At 44.7% G+C, this 23393-nt stretch overlaps 1 protein-coding gene across 1 annotated transcript in view; it reads right to left on the reverse strand.

Annotated features, from left to right (window-relative positions):
- Positions 1–23393, reverse strand: part of LOC132399127 (cytoplasmic phosphatidylinositol transfer protein 1-like) — a 236514-nt gene that overhangs the window by 43988 nt on the left and 169133 nt on the right. Inside the window, exons 6-9 of the mRNA XM_059979139.1 lie at positions 13228–13299; positions 11230–11325; positions 9313–9468; positions 630–693 (exon numbers count right to left, since the gene is read on the reverse strand). Of these exons, the coding sequence (XP_059835122.1) occupies positions 630–693; positions 9313–9468; positions 11230–11325; positions 13228–13299 (388 nt within the window). The remainder of the gene's footprint in view (positions 1–629; positions 694–9312; positions 9469–11229; positions 11326–13227; positions 13300–23393) is intronic.

Below are 23393 nucleotides of genomic sequence, written 5' to 3' on the forward strand. Positions count from 1 at the left end.
AAGATCTCTGAGAACCTAACCTGGTCCCAACATATTGATGCAGTTATAAAGAAGGCAAGGCAGTGACTATACTTCATTCAGAGTTTGAAGAGATTTGGTAGTTCAACAAATATACACAAAAACGTCTATAGTTGTACCATGGACAGCATTCTTACAGGTTGCATCACTGTCTGGTATGAATTGAACTGCTGCTGCTAAGTTAACACATTTCACGACACATGCCGGTGATAATAAACCTGATTCGGATATCTCATCTTTGTCTGACAGCATAGAATCTGTAATAAAGAGTCAATTGGCCATTTTACAACACAGGGGGGATTGAGCCTTACTGAACTGAGTGCCAATAAAATATGAGGGAGATGGGTAAAGGGCCTCACAGTTACTGTCTAATAAACGTGTTCACGCATCGGTATCAGAGTGTTCTTGTTGGAATTCACTGGAAAGCGGACACTTCAAACGCTCCTCATCAGTAACATAAAAGCTTTTAATGTGTTGGGCAAGGAAACCATATATTCATCCTTTCCTCTTCCCATCTGGAAGGAGTAACACAGATGAGGGCGTTCTGGTTAAGAGGAGATAAAGATCACATCTTACTGCTTCATCTGCAAAAACGGTTTAATGTAACTCACCACACCATTCGTCCACCCAGGCAAATGCTTGTCGATGCCCTATTAATAGAATGTCCCTGATGACCTGCAAAGGAAGAACAGAAATGAGTGAAAAAAAAATCATTTTAGCATTTAGCACTTCTTTGCTTGAACTCTGAAACCTGTCGCCAATGACACTGAGCATTTGTGAGCAGAGACTTTATTCAATCTAGAAATTCTCTTTGCAGCTTTCAACAAAAAGCCCAGTGAAGGTGGAGCTACAGAATTGTAGCTTCTGGATGAAAATAATAATTTAAAGAATTGCAGACAGTGAAAATCTGAAATAAAAAAAACGAAAACGCTCATGCACTCAACAGGTCGGATAGCATATTCAGTGAAAGAGCCTTCAGTGGAACTGGAATTGTAAGAAAACATGCCAGATTTAACCAGTTACACAAACATCCTTGTGAAAAAAAGGGTCTATTTCTAGACAATGATCCAAAACACCAAAGGGAGAGGAAATATTGCAGGCGCGTTAGTTTATAATTCTGCACAGTGCAAGCTAGGCACATGTTCTGCTGTTTCTCATGGACAAGAGCACCATTATCTGTGGGAGGAATATAATCTGTATCTGTCAAGAGAGCGTCCACAATAGTCTGACTTCGTGCTCTGTTACTCCCAGCTTTCTCAGAACTTTAGAGTTTATCAAATACACAACTAGGATTTAGTGAATTACACGACTCATTATTATTCAACAAGTATTCCACATAATTAGAGCCTAATGCACTGAGATCCTGACAGATAAATCCCAGATGACAGCTGAAAATCTGAATCCATTCCACCCACCTATACTTCCAATGAAATGGACTGCAATTTAAACCGAAAATAAACATATGTCTACCTAATTAAAAAAAGTTCAAAGTTCAGTATAAATTTATTATCAAAGTACATATATGTCAATATATACTACCCTGAGATTCATTTTCTTGCAGGCATTCATAGTCAAATGAAGAAATGCAAGAGTCAATGTCAAACTACCCACAAAGACTGACAATCAAAATGCAAAAGAAGGCAAACTGCAGATCTAAAAGTAATAATAAATTACAACACTGAGAATATGGAAGTTAGTAAGGTAAATATACATTGAGTAAAGAGAGTTTTAAACAGTGGTGATGCACAAAATAAGAATGCAAACCAGAGTGGCCTTCAACTGTGATGCAGGGAGTTATGCCTAGATACACATGTAAGGATGGTGTGCTGCATATTTTAACCCTCTTGCTTGCATGAACATCACATGGCCTGTTTTTACTTCAGATTCATAACATCTAGGATTTTTTTTTGCTTTTGGGCTACAGTGATTCTTTCAGACTTGTTGTTTTGCTTTGAGAGGGACTCATATAACTGAAATAAACGTTAAAAATTAATCTCTTTTATATGAGTTGATTCTTTTTCCACATCTTTTTTTGTGTCCGAGTGCACACCCCACTGCTCTAAGATTAATTAAAGAACATGAGGGGAAAATTCTTGTTCTTATGATGAAACTAGAAACTGTGGCTGAAACTGCACCAGTTTCTCCCATTAATGGCAGGATGATTTCTCCAGAAAGGTGCACTGAGCAGAGTAGAGTTATACTAATTTTATCCGCGATAAAAGCAATGACTTCCAGCATCTGATTATTGGGCTTGATTTAGAGCAGGTGTTCCCAACCTGGGGTCCACAGACCCTTTGGTTAATAGCAGGGGTCCATGGCGTAAAAAAAAGTTGGGAACCCCTGATTTAGAGGGATGTTGCTTCAGAATTGCACTGCCACCACTCGTAGCCTTGACACGAGTTGAACAGTAAACGTCTAGTCATAATGCTCCTGGTATCAGAATGTGGGCAGACTTGATGGATGGGATGACTTCCTTTTGCCTGGTATTTTTAGACCTTCATTGCTGTGGTTATTTGCCAGCGGGAAACACATGGCCCAACCAATCCCCTGCTACAGATACAAATCTATTTTAGATGGATACACAGGAAGCAGGTCATTTGAGTGCAACCTTGTAATGTGTTGTGAGTTGCAGGGCTGATAAGCTGCAAACACGAGAAAAAGGAGTGGCTTAGATGGGTGCCTTAGTCAAGCTGAAGGTCCTGTTTCCGTGCTGCATGAGTCTAGACTGACTTCATACAGTGTTACAGGCAACAGGCAGTGAGTTCTGGTGGAGTCTAAACCAGAGGACACAACCCCAGAATAGAGGGATGTCTTTTTAGAACGGAGATGAGGAGGTGCTTCTTTAGCCAGAGGGTGGTGAATCTTGTAATTCGTTGCCACAGGCGAATGTGGAGGCCAAGTCACTGGGTATATTTAAGGCATAGGTTGATGGATTAATGATTAGTCTGAGCATGAAGAGATAAGTGGAGAAGGCAGGAGATTGGGGCTGAGAGGGAAAATGGATCAGCCATGATGAAATGGTGCAGCGGACTTGATGGGCCAAATGGCCTAATTCGGGTCCTATATCTTATGGTCCTATGAATATACTCTGCAGAAGAAAGAATTTTGCCTTCCACTGTATCATGCTGTGAGCTTCATGACAGTGACTGGCTTGAGAGCCACTAGCTCAACTTAAGCAGGGCAAATCATGACAAAATGTGTGTCAGAAACAGGCTATATCAATTACATCAATTAGTAGCAAGCTCACTGTGTTTTACTGCATTATGAAGTTATTTTTAGCTGGTGACAAAAGACTATAGCATAAACTGTGAGTTGTTTTTAAAATAGAGCCATTGTAAGGTGAGTTTAACTAATGACATTTCTTGCTGTTAAAGTAATTAATCTCTCAAAGAGGAGACAACCTCTAAGCTGAAGGCAAAAATGATTTTCATTTCCTGACTTCAAGAATAAAGAAGCTCTAATTCAATTACAAGGTTCAGTTACTGGAAAGAATGGCTGCCCATTCAGCACCAGAGTGTTTCTGTAAGGCCGGCACACACGGATTGACAGTATAGTAATGGTGAACAGCTAATTCCAGCTGTACAACCAAGAGACCTTCAATAGTTCAACAAAAAGCTTCCATTGCAGGCTCTCATTCTGAAACCAGAAAAAGTCAATTCTCATGACTTTTCAAAACTCATTTCTTACTACTGGTTCAGTGTGGAGGCATTTGATTCCCAAGCCATGTCATGTATTAGAGCAGCCAGCAGGAGGTGCATCGTGTATTTAATGTCTCCACAAAGATCCCCTGTCCAAACAAACCATCCTCCATCAGACTGAGATCAAAGTAAAAAGATCAAAAGTCAAAGTAAAATTTATTACTAACGTAAATGTTATCATATAAGAACAAAAGGAATGCAAGGGACAAAATTGGTCTTCTGGAAGATCAGGATGGTAATCCATGTGAGGAGCCAAAACAGATGGGTGAGATGTTAAATATTTTTTTAATATATCTGTATTTCCTCAGGAGACAGAGTCTATGGAAGTGAGGAAAAGCAGCATCAACTTTATGGATGCTATACAGATTACAGAGGAGGAGGTGTCTGCTATCCTGAAGCAAATCAGGGTGGATAAATCCCCAGGGCCTGACAAGGTGTTCCCTCGAACCTTACAGGAGGCAAGGACAGAAACTGCTGGGCCCTTGCATTTAATTCATCCTTAGGAACAGGAGAAGTACCAGAGGATTGGAGGAGAGCCAGGGTTGTTCCACTGTTTAAAAACAGGCTCTAAGCATAAACCAGGCTGGTAAGTCTGACATCAGATGTGGGGAGGTTATTGGAAGGTTTTCTAAGGGACCAGCTATTTAAGTACTTGGATAGACATGGATTGATTAAGGGTAGTTAGCATGGTTTCATGCATGATAAGTCATGTCTAACCAATCTTATTGAGTTTTTCAAGGAAGTTACCAGGAAAGCAGATGAAGGCAAGGCAGTGGGTGTTGTCGACATAGACTTTTGCAAGGCGTTTGACAAGATTCTGCATGACAAGATTCTGCATGAGAGGTTGTTAAAGAAGGTTAAGTCATTTGGCATTTAAAATGAGGTAGCAAATTGTATTAGACTTTGGCTTTGTGGGAGAAGCCAGAATGTGGTGGTAGATGGTTGCCTCTCTGACAGCAGGCCTGTGACTAGTGATGTGCCGCAGGGATCAGCGCTGGGTTCTTTGTTGTTTGTCATCTATATCAATAATCTGGATGATAGTGTGGCTGATTGGATCAGCGAATTTGCTACTGACACCAAGCTTAGGGGTGTAGTGAACAGTTATTTTGTGTTTTATATTTGTAATTTAGATCACTTTGTAGAGGTCTGTTTTCACTTTGACATGAAAGAGTCTTTTTCTGTTGATCAGTGTCAAAAAAGCCAAATTAAATCCACTGTGATTCAATATTGTAAAACAATAACACATGAAAACTTTCAAACGGGGTGAATGCTTTTTATTAGCACAGTAGATAGGGTAAATGCAAGCAGGCTTTTTTCACTGATGTTGGTTGGGATGACAACCAAAGGTGAAAGATGACAAGATTGAGGGGAACACGAGGGGAACCTTCTTCACTCAAGAGGGTCGAGAGTGTGTGGAATAAGCCACCAGCACAAGCAGTGCATGCGAGATCGACTTCAACACTTAAGAGAAGTTGGATAGGGCCATGAATGGTAGGTGTATAGAGGGCAGATTGATGGGAGTAGGCAGCTTAAATGGTTTCAGCGTGGACTAGATGGGCCAAAGGGCCTGCTTATGAGCTTTAGTTCTCTATGGCTCAATTACCTTGAGATTCATATTATTTCAGGCATTTATGGGGAAATAAAAGAAATACAATAGAATTTATGAAAACTATACATAAGGACTGACAGACAATCAATGTGTAAAACAAGACCAAATAAGCTGAGAACATGAGTTTGCAGATTGTAGAATCAGTTTGGAGTTGTGAGTGAAATTATCCATGCTAGTTCAGGAGCCTGATGGAAAAGGAGTCATTCTTTTAAATAAAGAAATACAATGCTTTTCTAACACAGGGGGCCATTTGGACTATTCTGTCTGGGTCAACGCTGTGTCAAGTCAATGGCAGTGACGTGCTTTGTGACATCAGAAAAGGCATGAGAAAGATGACTCAGCTTTTGAAAACAAAAAACTTGGAGAGAGAGACTGGCATCTCACAATAACCAGAAGATGAAGGTGTACTCTGCAGCTTCCATTACTAATAGAGACAGAGAGAGAGAGAGAGAGAGAGAGAGACTGGCATCTCACCATAACCAGTAGATGAAGTTATACGAGAGAGAGGGAGAGGAGAGGGGGAGGGAGAGAGAGAGGGAGAGGGAGAGGGGGAGAGGGGGAGAGTGAGGGGGAGAGAGAGAGAGAGAAGAAGGGGGAGGGTGGGGGGGGGAGAGAGAGAGAGAGACAGAGACAGACAGAGAGATCTCACAATAACCAGTAGATAAATTTATACTCTGTAGCTTCCATTACTAATAGAGAGAGGGACCGGTATCTCACAATAACCAGCAGATGAAGTTGTACGAGGGAGAGGGAGAAGGGGAGGGAGAGAGAGAGATAGAGGGAGAGGGGGGAGAGGGGGAGAGAAGGGGGAGGGGAAGAGAGGAGAGAGAGAGAGAGAGAGGGGGGGGGAGAGAGAAGGGGGGAGGGGGAGAGAGAGAGAGAGAGGGGGGAGGGAGAGAGGGGGAGAGAAGGGGGAGGGAGAGAGAGAGAGAGAGGGAGAGGGGGAGAGGGAGAGAGAGAGGGGGAGAGAAGGGGGAGGGAGGGGGAGAGAGAGAGAGAGAGAGAGAGAGAGAGAGAGGGGGGGGAGAGAGAAGGGGGAGGGGGAGAGAGAGAGAGGAGAGGGGGAGAGGGAGAGAGGGGGAGAGAAGGGGGAGGGAGAGAGAGAGAGGGAGAGGGGGAGAGAGAGAGAGAGAGAGAGAGAGAGACAGACAGACAGACAGAGAGATCTCACAATAACCAGTAGATAAATTTATACTCTGTAGCTTCCATTACTAATAGAGAGAGGGACCGGTATCTCACAATAACCAGCAGATGAAGGTATACTCTGCAGCTTCCAGCTCAAGTGAGGGGAACATGACTTAAGGTTCACACATTCTGAAACATTCAAACTACCAACAGCAACTGAACAGAAATGTTTCTGCTGAGTTCACTGCATGCACACTTCCTTCCTGCATGCATTGCTTTGAGAAAAAGATCCCTACACATTGCCAGAATGCTATAATAAGATAAAACAGAAGCGGGATTAAGCCATGTGGCCTCTCAGATCTGCTCTGCCATTCAATATGACGGTGACCGAACTACCCTGAGCTTCAACTCCTTCCCTGTACCACATCCCCTCAATCTATCCACCCCCCCCTCAATCCACCCCCCCTCAATCTATCCACCTCCCCTCAATCTATCCACCTCCCCTCAATCTATCCACCTCCCCTCAATCTATCCACCCCCTCATCTATCCACCCCCCCTCAATCTATCCACCCCCCCTCAATCTATCCACCTCCCCTCAATCTATCCACCTCTCCGTCAATCTATCCACCTCCCTCAATCTATCCACCCCCCTCAATCTATCCACCCCCCTCAATCTATCCACCTCCCCTCAATCTATCCACCTCCCCTCAATCTATCCACCCCCCTCAATCTATCCACCCCCCCTCAATCTATCCACCTCCCCTCAATCTATCCACCCCCCCTCAAATCCACCCCCCCTCAATCTATCCACCCCCCCTCAATCCACCCCCCTCAATCTATCCACCTCCCCTCAATCTATCCACCCCCCCTCAATCTATCCACCCCCCCTCAATCTATCCACCTCCCCTCAATCAATCCACCTCCCCTCAATCTATCCACCTCCCTCAATCTATCCACCCCCCCTCAATCTATCCACCCCCCCTCAATCTATCCACCTCCCCTCAATCTATCCACTCCCTCAATCTATCCACCCCCCCTCAATCCACCCCCCCCCTCAATCTATCCACCCCCCCTCAATCTATCCACCTCCCCTCAATCTATCCACCCCCCCTCAATCTATCCACCTCCCCTCAATCTATCCACCCCCTCAATCTATCCACCCCCCCTCAATCTATCCACCTCCCCTCAATCTATCCACCTCCCCTCAATCTATCCACCTCCCCTCAATCTATCCACCTCCCCTCAATCTATCCACCCCCCCTCAATCCACCCCCCTCAATCTATCCACCTCCCCTCAATCTATCCACCTCCCCTCAATCTATCCACCTCCCCTCAATCTATCCACCTCCCCTCAATCTATCCACCTCCCCTCAATCTATCCACCTCCCCTCAATCTATCCACCCCCCCTCAATCTATCCACCCCCCCTCAATCTATCCACCTCCCCTCAATCTATCCACCCCCCCTCAATCTATCCACCCCCCCTCAATCTATCCACCTCCCCTCAATCAATCCACCTCCCCTCAATCTATCCACCTCCCCTCAATCTATCCACCCCCCCTCAATCTATCCACCTCCCCTCAATCTATCCACCTCCCCCTCAATCTATCCACCCCCCCTCAATCTATCCACCCCCCCTCAATCTATCCACCTCCCCTCAATCTATCCACCTCCCCTCAATCCACCTCCCCTCGATCTATCCACCCCCCCTCGATCTATCCACCTCCCCTCCATCTATCCACCTCCCCTCAATCTATCCACCCCCCCTCAATCCACCCCCCCTCAATCTATCCACCCCCCCTCAATCTATCCACCTCCCCTCAATCTATCCACCTCCCCTCAATCTATCCACCCCCCCTCAATCCACCCCCCCTCAATCTATCCACCTCCCCTCAATCTATCCACCTCCCCTCAACCTATCCACATCCCCTCAATCTATCCACCTCCCCTCAATCTATCCACATCCCCTCAATCTATCCACCTGCCCTCAATCTATCCACATCCCCTCAATCTATCCACCTGCCCTCAATCTATCTACCTGCCCTCAATCTATCCACCTCCCCTCAATCTATCCACATCCCCTCAATCTATCATATCCCCTGGATCTATCCACATCCCCTCAATCTATCCACCTGCCCTCAATCTATCCACATCCCCTCAATCTATCCACCTCCCCTCAATCTATCCACATCCCCTCAATCTATCCACCTCCCCTCAATCTATCCACATCCCCTCAATCTATTCACCTGCCCTCAATCTATCCACCTGCCCTCAATCTATCCACATCCCCTCAATCTATCCACCTGCCCTCAATCTATCTACCTGCCCTCACTATCCACCTCCACTCAATCTATCCACATCCCCTCAATCTATCCACCTCCCCTCAATCTATCCACATCCCCTCAATCTATTCACCTCCCCTCAATCTATCCACATCAGCTCAATCTATCCACATCCCCTCAATCTATCCACCTGCCCTCAATCTATCCACATCCCCTCAATCTATCCACCTCCCCTCAATCTATCCACCTCCCCTCAATCTATCCACCTCCCCTCAATCTATCCACATCCCCTCAATCTATCCACATCCCCTCAATCTATCCACCTCCCCTCAATCTATCCACCTCCACTTAAAATATTCAGCATGTAGAAAAGTACAGAACAAGAACAGACGCTTTGGCCCATGATAAACCGCCTAACTAATACCTTCTGTCTACACAGCATCCATATGCCTCCGTTGCCTACCCATTCTTATGCCAATGCTCTTATTAATCCATGCCTCACCCTCTTGTCACCTCTATACCTTGGCTCATGTGAGAATAATAAACTAATACCAATACACTCTCTCTTAACAGCACTCACCTTCTGCACGAACTGTTCCACTCTTGTTTGAAGACCCCAGACTTCAAATTTGACAGTAACGAGTTTATATGAGCACATGATGGTTGAGGGTTCATCCCTCCAACCCTCCTTCAAAGGGCCTCGGCCTGTCTTCACTGAAGCAAAATACCTGAGATCCTGTGTGTACAAGATATTCGGTGACAGGTTAAAACAGGTCCAGTTAAAGAACAAGCCACATGCATACATCATCAGGTTCAAAGTACATTATACGTTCAGTGGCTACTTAATTAGGTACCTCCTGTATCTAATAAAGTGGGAAAAGACTGTATTTCTGTACGTTTGTGGACTTCTGCTGCTGTAGCCCATTCACTTCGAGGTTCATCGTATCGTGTGTTCAGAGAACCCAATGCATAAAAGCATGCAGACGTGGTCAAGGGGCCCAGTTGTTGTTCAGACCAAACATCAGAATGGGGAAGAAATGTGATCTAAGTGACTTTGAACATGGAATGATCGTTGCTGCCAGATGGAGTGGTTTGAGTATCTGAGATTTTCACACACAACAGTCCCTAGAGTTTACTAAGAATGGTGCGAAAAGCAAAAATCAGCCCAGTGAGCAGCAGTTCTGTTAACACGGCTTGTTAATGAGACCGGTCAGAGAGATCACTGTTTCAAACTGACAGCAAGGTAACAGTGACTCAAATAACCAAACAATACAACAGGAGTGTGCAGAAGAGATTCTCAGAATGTCGTCATCTTCATCATCGTCATCAGGTACTATGCCCAGTTTGAGCTTTGACTGCCATGGCCCACACACTCCTGTTTCGGGTCAAGTGGATCAAATCATTGGTATTCATTTCCAGTTCTCTGGCTGCTGTCTCCATCATCATTTGTCTTTGCCTTCCGCTTGCTTTCTTCCCTTCAATCTTTCCCATAATTACTGTGCATTCTAACTCCTCTTTCCTAATCACATGTCCAATGAAGTTACGTTGCCTTTTCATGATCTCATACATTATTTCTCTTTTTGTGCTTGCTCTGTTCATGACATCCTTGTTAGATATTCCTTTCATCCATGATATTCTTTGCATCCTCCTCAAAAACCACATCTCTGCTGCTTCAATTTGTTTCCTCATGTTACTAGATATTGTCCAACATTCTAAACCATATAACGTAACTGGATAAACATAACTTTTCAGTACTCTGAGGCGGGTTGTCATGCCTAGTTTAGTGTTGGTCAGTGTACTCTTCATTCTCGTAAAGGTATCTTTTGCTATCCCTATTCTTCTTTTGATGTCCGCGTCGCCCCTGCCATCTGATGTCACCCAGCTTCCTAAATAGCAAAAACTCTGTACTTGTTTTATGTCTTCCCCGTTTATTCTCAGCCTGCAGATAGGATTCTTCTTCTTTCTGGATATCACCATACATTCTGTCTTTCTGAAATTGATAGATAGACCCATTTTTGCACTTTTTTCAACAACTATATCAATTAAGTTTTGTAGTTCTTCCTCTGTACTTGTAATTAACACAGTGTCATCCACAAATCTGAAATTATTGATGTTTTCACTGCCAACTTTGATCCCCAAGATGTCTCTAATTTTTTTGTAATATTGTTTCACTGTACACATTAAACAAATCAGGGGAGAAAACACACCCTTGTCTAACACTGCTCTTGATTTTCGTAAACAGACTCACTTCTCCATCTATTCTTACAGCGACAGTTCTCAGAATGTACAACATGTCAAACCTTGAAGTGGATAGACCGCAGCAGCAGAAGACCGTGAACATACACTCAGTGGCCACTTTATTGGTACCTAATAAAGTGGCCTCCAATTGAATGATTTTTTTTGTTAATGTCTGCATTGCCATGTAACACAGGCAGGATGGAAAAACTGCCCTGACTGTGCCTCTGTCTCCGCCCAGCAAACAGGTGGAGGGACTCACCTCTGAACTCTTGTAGTAACGGTCTGGGATTTCATCGTAGGCAATGTCTAGAAAGCACACCTCGTGATCCATGTGGTTTTTGTCAGAGTCAAAAATCTGCAGAGATGAGAGGAGAAGGAGTGAGGGACTGAACAGACAGGCTCACCACGGCCCCAACACACCATTCTAAAACCTGTTCTCGGATGAGCTTCCATGAATATTGGACCCTCCCAGTGTACACAAAGGCATCTCTGATCTTTTTCAACCCAATGCAAAGCCATTAATAAGTTTTGATGGCTGGAAATAGTATATTGTTAACTATTTCACTGGCTGGAAATAGTATATTATTAACTGGTTTGTTACCAATGTGATCACCAGAAACCTACAAACAGGGCAGAGTTACTCTCGGCTGAATCCAGTCAAAATTGGGAAGGGTATTTAAAAAACTATGATGGAGTTAGACAGAGAAGCTGGGATTAGATGCAGACGGCATAGATGAAGATGATTGGTAAAAGAACCAAAAGTGATGTGAGGAAAACCAGTTTTTCTTCAGCAAATGGTCCTGGTATGGAATGCACAGCTGCAGGGTAGGTGAAGAGGCAGAATCAAATGTCGCATTATAATGTAGCTGGGCTTTTTGAGGCATTCTTCAAACAGCACTTTGAGTACTGTGAGCAGTTTTGAGCCCCTTATCTAAGAAAGGAGGTGCTGGCATTGGAGAGGCTCCAGAGGAGGTTCATGAGATCGATCCTGGGAATGAGGTGCGTTCGATGGCTCTGGATCTGTACTTGCTGGAGATTAGAGGAGTGGGTGGTGGGGGGGGGGGGGGGGTTATTGAATATTGGGAGTTCTAGATAGAGTGGATGTGGGGAGGATGTTTCCTACAGTAGGGGAGTCTAAGAACAAAGGGAACAGCCTCAGAATACAAGGATGTTCCTTTAAGAGGAATTTCATTAGCCAGAGGGTGTTGAATCTGTGAAATTCATTGCCACATATGGCTGTGGAGGCCAAGTCATTGAGTATAGTTAAAGCAGAGGTTGATATCTTCTTGATGAGTAAGGACGTCAAAGGTTACAGGGGGAAGGCAGTAAAATGGGGTTGAGAGGAATAATAAATCAGCCATGATGGAATGGCAGCACAGACTTGATGGGCTGAATGGCTAAATTCTGCTCCTAAGCTTATGGTCTTCAGGAGGGAACCTATTAAGTATTTGAAAGGAACAAAAAATGCAGGGTGTTGAGAAGAGGGTAAGGGAGTGAACTGTTCTGGTATAGCCTTCTTATATGCTGTTACCATTCCGTGACTTAAGTTCTATGGTAAGTAAAAGATGGGTTATTGCCCTCAGTCAGGAGTGTTCCTAGCTGCAGAGACGAGTGGAGTCACCGTGAGAGGTTGTGACACCCTTTTCTGTGGTGACTGGTTGGTTATCCAGCTAAAGTAAATTGCAAGCAGTATCTAGCTCTGAACTGCAGTAGACAGGAGAGTAAGGGGAAGGGATGGGTTGGTAAACTAATGGAGAGGGGGCCTAGGGAAGATGGTAGATAGGGGTGGGGTGCACTCTGCAGGAGGCAAGATCTTGAGTAGCTCAACTGCTTTCACATCAGTGGCCTCAAGATCTGACGTTTTTGGAACTGAGTAACCAAGGAGGTTGCAACACCTTAATCTTCTCCCCACCCTCCTCTGCCAGCATCCCTCCCCCACTGCCCTGGAAGGGGCAGACAATCAGTATCCGCCAGTGCTCTATTCCAGTCAGGCTGTCTCTGAGTGAAGTCCAGCAAATATGGCTAAGGCAGAATTCCTTGTTTTCCTTGGAGCCAGAAAGTGCAACTGGCCCAGGAGACCCAGCTACATATGAGGCCCAGAGAGCAAAGCCTTTGTCCTCTTAAACTCAGGGACCCTGCAATTTTACAGAACACAATCACAATGTATGCTGGCTGAGCAGGACTAGTACACACAAACTGAGAGTATATCCATATGGCTCCAGTATGGTTTAACCCAGGGATCTGTGCAAGGACTCACGTTATCATTGCATCCATTGTTGTTCTCGTATTTGGTCTCAATGTAAATGGAGAATTTTGGCAGAAAGGAGCACTGGTATGAAAAGAAGAGAAAGGGATTAAGTCAACACTTGCCTCTCACAATGTACAAGAAAGTAAACCTCACTGCTGCCCCATCCCATTATTTACCACATTGTGCGATTTTGCTGTGTAAAAAAATACCTACTGTACAAATTCCATTGGCTGCAAAGAATTTGGGATGCACCAAGATTGTAAAAGGTGCTACATTAATGTAAATTCATTTCTTTTTTTCCCTGCAGATTGTATCGAAATGTATGGCAGTAGACAGACAAAAGCATGCTCTTTCCAGATTCAATGGATCCCCACTATAAATTACAAGTTAGACTGGTAGTTGATGGCTGCCATTGGTGTGGTGGGCTGAAGGGCCGGTTTCCATTCAGTATGATTCTATGACTCTGTAACATATTAATACTCTGACAACCTTCCTCTGTTAGCCACTGACAAGAAGGTCTCCACCATGTATCCATCAAACACAAGGCATACATGAAGTTATTCAGAATGTTTAAGTTCAACTGCCTTTGCATACACAAAGCCTTTAGCATTGTCAGTGATCCCTCCCATCCATCCCACAATCTCTTTGACAACCCCCCCACCATCAGGCAGGAGGTATTAGGGCAAGAACCATTGGGATGGTAAACAGCTTCTTCGCCTAGGCCATGAGACTACTGAACTCCCTGCCACTGCCCAGGTCTCATCACGTATGAAGTGCCAGTAGCGTTATACTGGTTACTTTTTGACTACTGCTGTAAATACACTTTATGCTAAATGTCACTCTTCTGCAATCTATTTTCTTGTTTGTTAATTTATTTGTAGTAATGTAATGTTACTTTATATGTTGTGTGTGAGTTGCACTATAATGCAGAAGTCTTAGGCACATATAAAAAATACCGTAAAGTGAAGATGCTTTCCAAGATGATGAAAAGTTTCTAAACATTAAAAAAATGCAATGAAGAGCGTTAAACAGTAGCAAACTAAATCAAACCAATAATTGGTGTGACCACCCTTTGCCTTTAAAACTGCATTAATTCTCTTAGGTATACTGTTGTGCAGTTTTATAAAAACAAAATCAGCTGATAGATTGTTCTTGGAGAACTCGCCACAGTTCTTCTGCAGACTTTGGCTGCCTTGTTTCTGCCTCTCTAGGTAATCCCAGACAGTGTTGATGATATTGAGATCAGGGCTCAGTGGAGACCAGACCATCTGAAACCATGTAAAAAATCCAGGGTGCCTAAGACTTTTGCACAAAACTGTATATGTACTGGGTTGTGCACCTTGGTACGGAGAAACATTGTTTTGTCTGGGAGTATACATCTGTACATTTTAAATGATAATAAACTTGAACTTGAAGGAACAGGTAAAACGCACGCAAACATACTGGGAAGGAAGAAGGGACCCACACCTCTTCCTGCTCCACTGACTTTCACTAAAGCATTTTGAAACCTAAACCTAACTGTTTTAGTTCAATAGTTTGAAAATGAAGAATACTGGACATAAACATGAAACTAGAGGCAAGCCATTCAGGACAGAAATCGTGTTTCAGGGTAAGGACAGTCAAAACCTGGATGGGGAGCATGCCCTCGACCACTGGCACACAGTAACTGCAGTACTTATTATCTATAATACTCACTGTAGTTACTTGCTTAGTCTGACACCAGCTTCCCAAATACACTAGCATGCATTTGGCAACAACACAACTTGTAGTTTATGCTCCAAGTCTCGCACAATCCTGCCCTGGAAACAGGATCGTATTAGACTTGAATGGCATAGTAACATAACAACTACTACAAAACTTGACTGCACCAGCTATGAGATCAGGGTTTGATTCCGACCGCTGTTGGTGAGGACTTTATATGTTATCCACATGGCTGCATGGGTTTCCATCATGTGCTCTGGTTCCCTCCCACGTTCCAAAGACCTGTGGTTAGGGATAGCGCGGAATGGGCACGCTGTGTTGGCACCGGAAGCATGGCAACACTTGCCCATCACAATCCTCGATTTCATTTGACACAAATGATGCATTTCATTATGTTTCAATGTACACGTGACAACTAAAGCTAATCTTTAAATCTTAAAAAAAAATCATATTGCTGATCTTTCACTGTTGACTGATCAAAATCCTGAAACTCCACGTCAGGAACACTGGAGATGTACTTTCATCAGAAAGACTGCTGCAGTTCAAGAAAGGGGTACACCACCTACTCCAGCACAACAAGGGACAGGCAATAATGACTGACCTTGCCAGTGATACAGTACCCTAACAATGAATAAATAATACCGATTAACAAATACATTTCTAACGTTAAGGAGGTATCAGGATGGCTGGTTCAAAGCTTGGTCATAGCCATAAATTGGGGTTGCATGGTGGTGTAGTGGTTAGTGTAACAGTTTACAGCGCCAGCAATCTGGGTTCAATTCCTGCCGCTGCCTGTAAGGAATTTGTATGTTCTCTTTGTGATTGCTTGGGCTTGTTCCAGGTATTCTGCTTTCCTCCCACATTCCAAAAGCAAATGGGTTAAGCATGGGTCTTGCGGGCTCTTTGGAAACCATCCTGTATCTCTAAATAAATAAAAGTAAAATAATTCGGAAAATGTGTAGCACAGGCGGTTGATGGTCGGGTTGAGATGTTCTGCAATCTTGGCTATTTTCGTCACCATACAAGAAGATATCTTCACTGCACTGTTAATTGCTGAATACTTGGCCTTTATATACTTATCAATTAGCTGATTGGTCATCATTACAGAAACTCAACTGTGTGAAGCATTTGGAGGACACAACACAACCAACAGCGCACTGACAATGTCTCCTCGTATGGTGACGAAATGTTTGCAAGTAAATGGCCAAGACTGGAGAACAACTCAACCCAACCAAAAGTAAAAATAAATAAAATTTTAAGCAGCATCTAAAGCAAAGGGAGTGGTAGAGATGCAAGGAGGCAAATGCAGTCAAGTCACGCTGTATTAGATAACAAGACTTTGACATTTAAATCTTACGATTTGCAAGCTGATGTATCTCCCCTTGATATATAGCTTCAATGACTTTATCCTGAAGGCAGATTAACTGACTGACCAATTAATAGGAACAGCATTTTAATACCGTGCCGATGGTTTCTCAACTCCTGGGATGCAGAGTGGCGAGGGAACAAGTTAGCTCAATGTATGGTCAAGATCCCCAAGTGTACAACCAAGGCCTGATATAAATGATGTAGCATTCTCCGAACTATGAGCACTAGGGACTGATTTCTCATTTTCTAATGACTCTGAGAAGCTTAACAAAAGGAGAGCTCTCTAATTATAGTGCAGACAAGGTTCAAGAACCCAGGCTGTACCTTTCAATCAGGAGCTCTCCATGGCAACCGTAACACTGAGCTTGCTGAGTACCTGTATGACTGCCAAAGCCACCATATTTCACAGAATGATTTGTCCCATTGCTAGCCATGTGCGAATTCTGTTAATTAAAAGTTGTGACTGTTGGATCCAAATGTAATTTATCTCAGCAGTTTTGGGGAAACTCAAGGCAACTGTGGCTGGGATTTGACAGATACTGGAATAAACCACAAATAAATACAAGCCAATTGATTTCATTTGTTCTTCTCCCCAACAAATAGAATTGAGACCATATTTCTTTCCTAATCAGAATCAGGTTTATTATCACCAGCATGTCACATGACATGAAATTTGTTAACTTAGCAGCAGCAGTTCAATGCAATACATAATCTAGCAGAGAGAGCAAAAATAATAAATAAAACATAATAATAAATAAACAAGTAAATCAATTACATATATTGAATAGATTTAAAAGAATGTACAAAAACAGAAATACTGTATATTAAAATAAGTGAGGTAGTGAACAAAGCTTCAATGTCCATTTAGGAATCAGATGGCAGAGGGGAAGAAGCTGTTCCTGAATTGCTGAGTGTGTGCCTTCAGGCTTCTGTACAGTGAGAAAAGGGCATGTCCTGAGTGCTGGAGATCCTTAATAATAGACGCTGCCTTTCTCAGACACCGCTCCCTAAAGATGTCCTTGGTACTTTGTAGGCTAGTGCCCAAGATGGAGCTGACTAGGTTAACAACCCTCTGCAGCTTCTTTCGGTCCTGTGCAGTAGCCCCTCCATACCAGACAGTGATGCAGCCTGTTAGAATGCTCTCCACGGTATATCTTTCTCAATTAAATGATCCCAATCATTAAATGCTGCCATCAAGGACATACGGACGTACAGAAAGACTCCGGAAAAAGGCCAGCGATATCATAAAGGATCCCACCCACCTGCTTATGGACTGTTTGTCCCACTCCCATCAGGGAACAGGCTACAGAGCATCCAAGCCAGGCCGCCTCACTCGAAAATAGAATATTCTTCCCCCAAGCCATCACGTTGAACAACACCTCTACCCACTAACCCACGTCAACACCACTACATCCATATCATTTGGTGTCACTTTACATATATATAATCAGCTTGTACTAATGGTTTTATAGGATTCTTTTTGTATTTATATTTATTGTGGGTTTGAATCTGCAAAGATGCTCCAAAAATGACAGTTTTCTCAGACAGATCCAGAGTGACTTTCCTCAGGTTTTCTCAGCTTCTCGAAGGAGGAAGGACCAGCTTCTGTCAGCACACAAACAGGACTGAGATCCCTAGATCCAGGATCAGTCCTAACCTTGGCTGCTGTCAGTGTGGAGTTTATACATGAGACTCTGGTGTCCTCCCACATCCCAAAGGTTGGTAGGTGAATTGGCCTCTGTAGTGTGGTGGTGGGTGATTTAATCTGGGGGCAGTGACGAGAAAGCTGAGAAAATGGGTAAAAATAGCGAGCTAGTGCAGAGTTGAAGGGCCAAATAGTCTCTTTTTTATAACCACGTAAGGAAAATGAAATGGTGGGCCAGGCAGCCTGCTTCTGAGCTGTATCAGATCATGAGCTCACTTGTAACAGCTCCATCCCTGACTCGTCTTCTGAATTCAAGGCTTAGTTAATGGCAGCCCCATCTGTTCTCAAGTGAAGTATTGAATTAAGAGGAATACGAGGAGTATAAGGTGGGACTAGTGTAGGATTAGTGTAAGTGGGTGGTTGATGGTCAGTGCAGATCCAGTGCACCAAAGAGATTCAGGGTTCACCAGACTCAACGCTTGTGCAAGAACTGAAAGGGAACCAATCTACCAAGTCAGTAAAAGCCAAGTCTCAACATCAACATATGTAAGATTCTTTTTATGACTTGTTCTAAAGTTCTCTCTTTTCTCAAAGTTCAAAACTCAAATTAAATTTATTATCGAAGTATGTATCTGTTACCTTGAGATTTATTTTCTTGCAGCCATTCACAGGGAAGCACAGAAATATAATAGAATCATTGAGAAACTACACACAAAGACTGACGAGCAACCAGTGTGTAGAATAAGACAAACTATGCAAATAAAAATCAATAAATAATACTGAGAACGTGAGTTGTACAGTCTTTGAAAGTGAGTCTCTCAGTTCAGTATCAAATGGTGTGGGAACAATTCAGAGTTGTGTTAAGTGAAGTTATCCACATCAGTTCATGAGCCTGACGGTTGTAGGGTAGTAACTATTCCTGAATCTAGTGGTGGAGGTGGAAAATGGTCATCTTACACTGGACAGCTGGTACAGGAACCTAAGGGGGCCAGGCGATTTAACATTAGCAGCATGCCTTGACAGTACCAACTCCAGAGTACATGGGGTGGCTCCATTGCTGAGCCTTTGACAAGAAACATGATGGCTCTTCCATCTCCATCTCCTCTGCATCTCAGAGTGGAGCAGTCACTGCCAGCCATCTCTCACCAAGAACAGGTGCAAGTTATTTTTTACAGTGAAGCTGTGACTGCACTTTCCATCAGAGACCAGGACTGCATCCCTTGAAGCATCTTACAGTACAGCATTAGTAAACAAGAATCTGATTATACTTTAGCCATTACAGGTAGTTCACCTTCTTTCAATGTGCTAAATTACTCCTAGAGCATGTATAGTACTGTGCAAATCTTAGGCATTCTAGCTACAGGTTTTTATGTATTTTCTGCATCCCTTTGGAGAACTTCATCCGAATTATTCTGATTCTCTATGAGGGTAAAGACAAAATTTTATGCTAGTTAATTCTCTACTCAGTTTTGTTCCTATTACAAACTGCTCTGCCAAGTAATTCAAACCCATTTATCTTACAAAAGACATCAGAACCTCAGTGGAGTGGTTAACTCTTGAAGTCAGAGTAGAAACCATTGATTCTGAGACATGAAGTTGAATCTTAACTTGTTAGCTGAGGAATTTAAATTCTAAGAAGGAAATAAATTTTGAACTCCAAAAAAAATAATTGATGGTAAGGATGACACTATGGTGTTTTTTTTTTACTTGTGAAGCCCAATTGATTCACTAAACTCTTTCCAGCAAGGAAGATGGCTGATCTTATCTGGTTTGGACTGAATGTAACTCCAGGTTCATTCTAAGCTCCCATTTCAGCTCAGGGTCAATGAATGCTGATATTGTCAGCAACTTCCACATCCAGCAAACAAATAAGCAAGGCATTGTACAGTGGTACAGCTGGCAAAGCTGCTGCTGCTGCACACCTCCAGTGACCCCGGTTCAGTGATGAGAGGCATTGATTGCTTAGATGGTCAGAGGCTTTTTCCGATGGCTGAAATGGTTGCCACAAGAGGGCACAGGTTCAAGGTGCTGGGGAGTAGGTACAGAGGAGGTGTCAGGGGTAAATTTTTTACTCAGAGAGAGGTGAGTGCGTGGAATGGGCTGCCGGCAATGGTGGTGGAGGCGTTTACGATAGGGTCTTTTAAGAGTCTTTTTGATAGGTCCATGGAGCTTAGAAAAATAGAGGGCTATGGGTAAGCCTAGTAATTTCTAAGGTTGGGACATGTTCGGCACAACTTTGAGGGCTGAGGGCCTGTATTGTGCTGCAGGTTTTCTATGTTTCTGTGTTTCAATCCTGAGCATCAGTGCTGTCTGTATGGAATTTGCATGAGTTGAAGCTTCTCCTTGAGTTGAAGCTGGATCCACTAGGTCTACGGGTCGGTAGCTGCACCACTCTGGTAACTATTGTAAGGTGGATAGAGATGACCATGCAGTTGCCCAGTTAGATTAAAAAATGGAGCTCTTTATTTTTGTTGTCATCTTGGTGTACTGTAGTTTAGCGACCAGAAATTTCCCAAAAATCGGCAGAGCAACAGGAAGAGAACTGAGTGGTACAAAGATTCAATGCCTGATGGTGCAAGGAAAAACATGAGGTTCATCCTTTGTCCAATTAAAACACAGAGAGGGGCAGTGACAGAGCCTTCAGCTCTCAAAGGTTCAACAAAGACTTCACCTGTCATATAATCAGCCATTCAAGTCTTCTACCTCATATTGTTTTGTTCTCTGTTCTCTCCTGCTAACTTCAGGTGTTGTCTCGGGTTCTCCTTTGTTAAATGTCCAGCATTTACCACTTTCCTTCAGTCAGCACCACACCTGCAACAATGGCCATTTCCTGATCTCCATTCAGTAGCAGACCTTCCCGTTATTTTCATGCTTTTCATGCAATTCAAACATTGTTTCATTTCTAACATTTCCCAATTCTGATGAACGTTCCCCACCACCAAGTCATACAACCCATCACCAGCCATCAATCCTCCATTTGCACTGATTACATTTTATTTTCCCCAAAATTCCCATTAACTCCACCAAAAATCATCAGTCTGAAACACCATACATGCTATCTGAGCTGAGCAATTCCAGCATTTCCTGTTTTTATTTTAGATAAATTCAGCTATTTTCCTTCTGAATTCTCACTCTAGTACCAACCTCAGCTCTATTTACACACAAGAGAGATTGAAATGGTTAAAACCATTCAGCCCAATTTCTACAATTAACACTGTCAATGTTCTGTCCTTTCATCTAGTACAACCTATACATTTTCTGCAAACAAATTAACCTTCACTAAATTAATGAATGCAATTCCAAATACCGATTGATCTTGAAGGAATAGATTGCAACAGTACATAACATTCATTGCAAACACAACTGGGAAATAATTGTTAAAAAAACAAGATGATGTGGCGACCCATTTCCTGGCACATCCGAACCGGCTCACAATTAGATAGCCTACGGGGGTTTGCGAGCACAGAGCTTTGGAGCCTCTGCGCCACGGGGGGCAGGTTGAGGGAGGCTTAAAAGTGAGGCTGAAGATTTCGAATAAAGTTTTTCCTTCGACTGCAGTTACCGACTCCGTGTCGTAATTTTAGCGCTGCATGTAGCACACCGCTGCAATTGGTGACCCCGACGGTCCAAACGATTTTTGGACCAGAAATGACTGATGCCGCCTCTGTTCATGCAGTTTCGTTGAAACTGCCGGGTTTCTGGACACAGCGACCGAACCTATGGTTCCAGCAAGCCGAAGCCCAATTCCACGTTCGCCAGATCACCTCAGAAGACACCCGCTACTACTATGTGGTGAGCTCCCTCGACCAGGACACAGCGGGCCAGGTCGCGGAGTTTGTACAGTCGCCCCCGGCAGACGGCAAGTACACGGAATTCAAAGCCCTGCTCCTCAGGACTTTCGGACTCTCACGGCGCGAGCGGGCTGCCCGTTTACTGCACCTGGATGGCTTGGGAGACAGACCTCCATCGGCTTTAATGAATGAGATGTTGTCTCTGGCCGGAGGACACAAGCCCTCCCTCATGTTTGAGCAGGCATTCCTGGAGCAGCTGCCCGAGGACATATGCCTGCTGCTGTCCGACGCGGATTTCAGTGACCCCCGGAAGGTGGCAGCCCGGGCGGACTTGCTGTGGAACGCCAAAAAGGTGAGCGGGGCGTCCATCGCACAGATCTCCCAGCCACACTCCCAGCAGCAAACCAGTCCAGGCCCGGCCACAGAGCCCGCCAACCCCCGGCCCAATGAACACTGGTGCTTCTACCACCAGCGGTGGGGCGCAGAAGCCTGCCATTGTCGCCCGCCCTGCAAGTTCCTGGGAAACGCCAGGGCCAGCCGCCGCTGATGGCTACGGCGGCTGGCCATCGGGATAGCCTCCTGTATGTGTGGGATAGAAGGTCGGGACGCCGGTTTTTGGTCGATACTGGGGCCGAGATCAGCGTTTTACCTCCGACGAGTTACGACACCCGCAGCAGGGCACCGGGTCCCCCCCGAGGGCCGTGAACGGCAGCACAGTAAGGACCTATGGGCACCCGTCAGGTGCAGCTACAGTTCGGCTCCAGCCAGTTCACGTGGACTTTACACTGGCCGCCGTAGCCCAACCGCTTCTGGGTGTGGATTTTTTGTGGGCTCACAGCCTACTGGTCGACCTGCCCAGGAAGAGACTGGTACACGCCGAGACCTTTCAGACGTTTTCCCTGGGTGCAGCCCAGTTGCCAGCCCCTCATCTCGGCTCCATCACGCTGTCTGACAACGACTTCACCAGGGTCCTGGCGGATTTCCCATCAGTTCTGGCACTGCAGTTCACAGCGGCCATGCCCCGACACGGCATACAGCACCACATTACGACCCAGGGACCACCCCTCCACGCCCGCGCTCGGCAGCTTCCCCCGGACAAGCTCCGACTGGCGAAGGAGGAGTTCCAGAGGATGGAGGAATTGGGGATCATCCGGCGGTCCGACAGCCCATGGGCCTCCCCCCTGCACATGGTGCCCAAAGCGACAGGAGGCTGGAGACCGTGCGGCGACTACCGCAGGCTGAACGAGGCTACAGCCCCGGACCGCTACCCTGTGCCGCACATTCAGGACTTTGCAGCAAACCTGCACGGGTCGCGGATCTTCTCCAAGGTAGACCTCGTCCGAGGGTACCATCAAATCCCGATGTATCCTGACAACGTCCCCAAAACGCCTCTCATCACCCCGTTTGGCCTTTTCGAGTTCCTCCGCATGCCGTTCGGCCTGAAGAATGCCGCACAGACGTTCCAGCGGCTAATGGATGCGGTGGGATGGGACCTGGACTTTGCATTCATCTATTTGGACGACGTCCTCATAGCCAGCAGCAGTCGTCAGGAGCATCTGTCCCACCTCCGTTAGCTCTGCACCCGACTGAGTGAGTACGGTCTTACAATCAACCCCGCCAAATGCCAGTTCGGACTCGATACCATTGACTTCCTGGGCCACAGGATTACT

The sequence above is a fragment of the Hypanus sabinus genome, chromosome 9 (assembly GCF_030144855.1).
Source record: "Hypanus sabinus isolate sHypSab1 chromosome 9, sHypSab1.hap1, whole genome shotgun sequence".
Classification (NCBI taxonomy): Eukaryota; Metazoa; Chordata; class Chondrichthyes; order Myliobatiformes; family Dasyatidae; genus Hypanus; species Hypanus sabinus.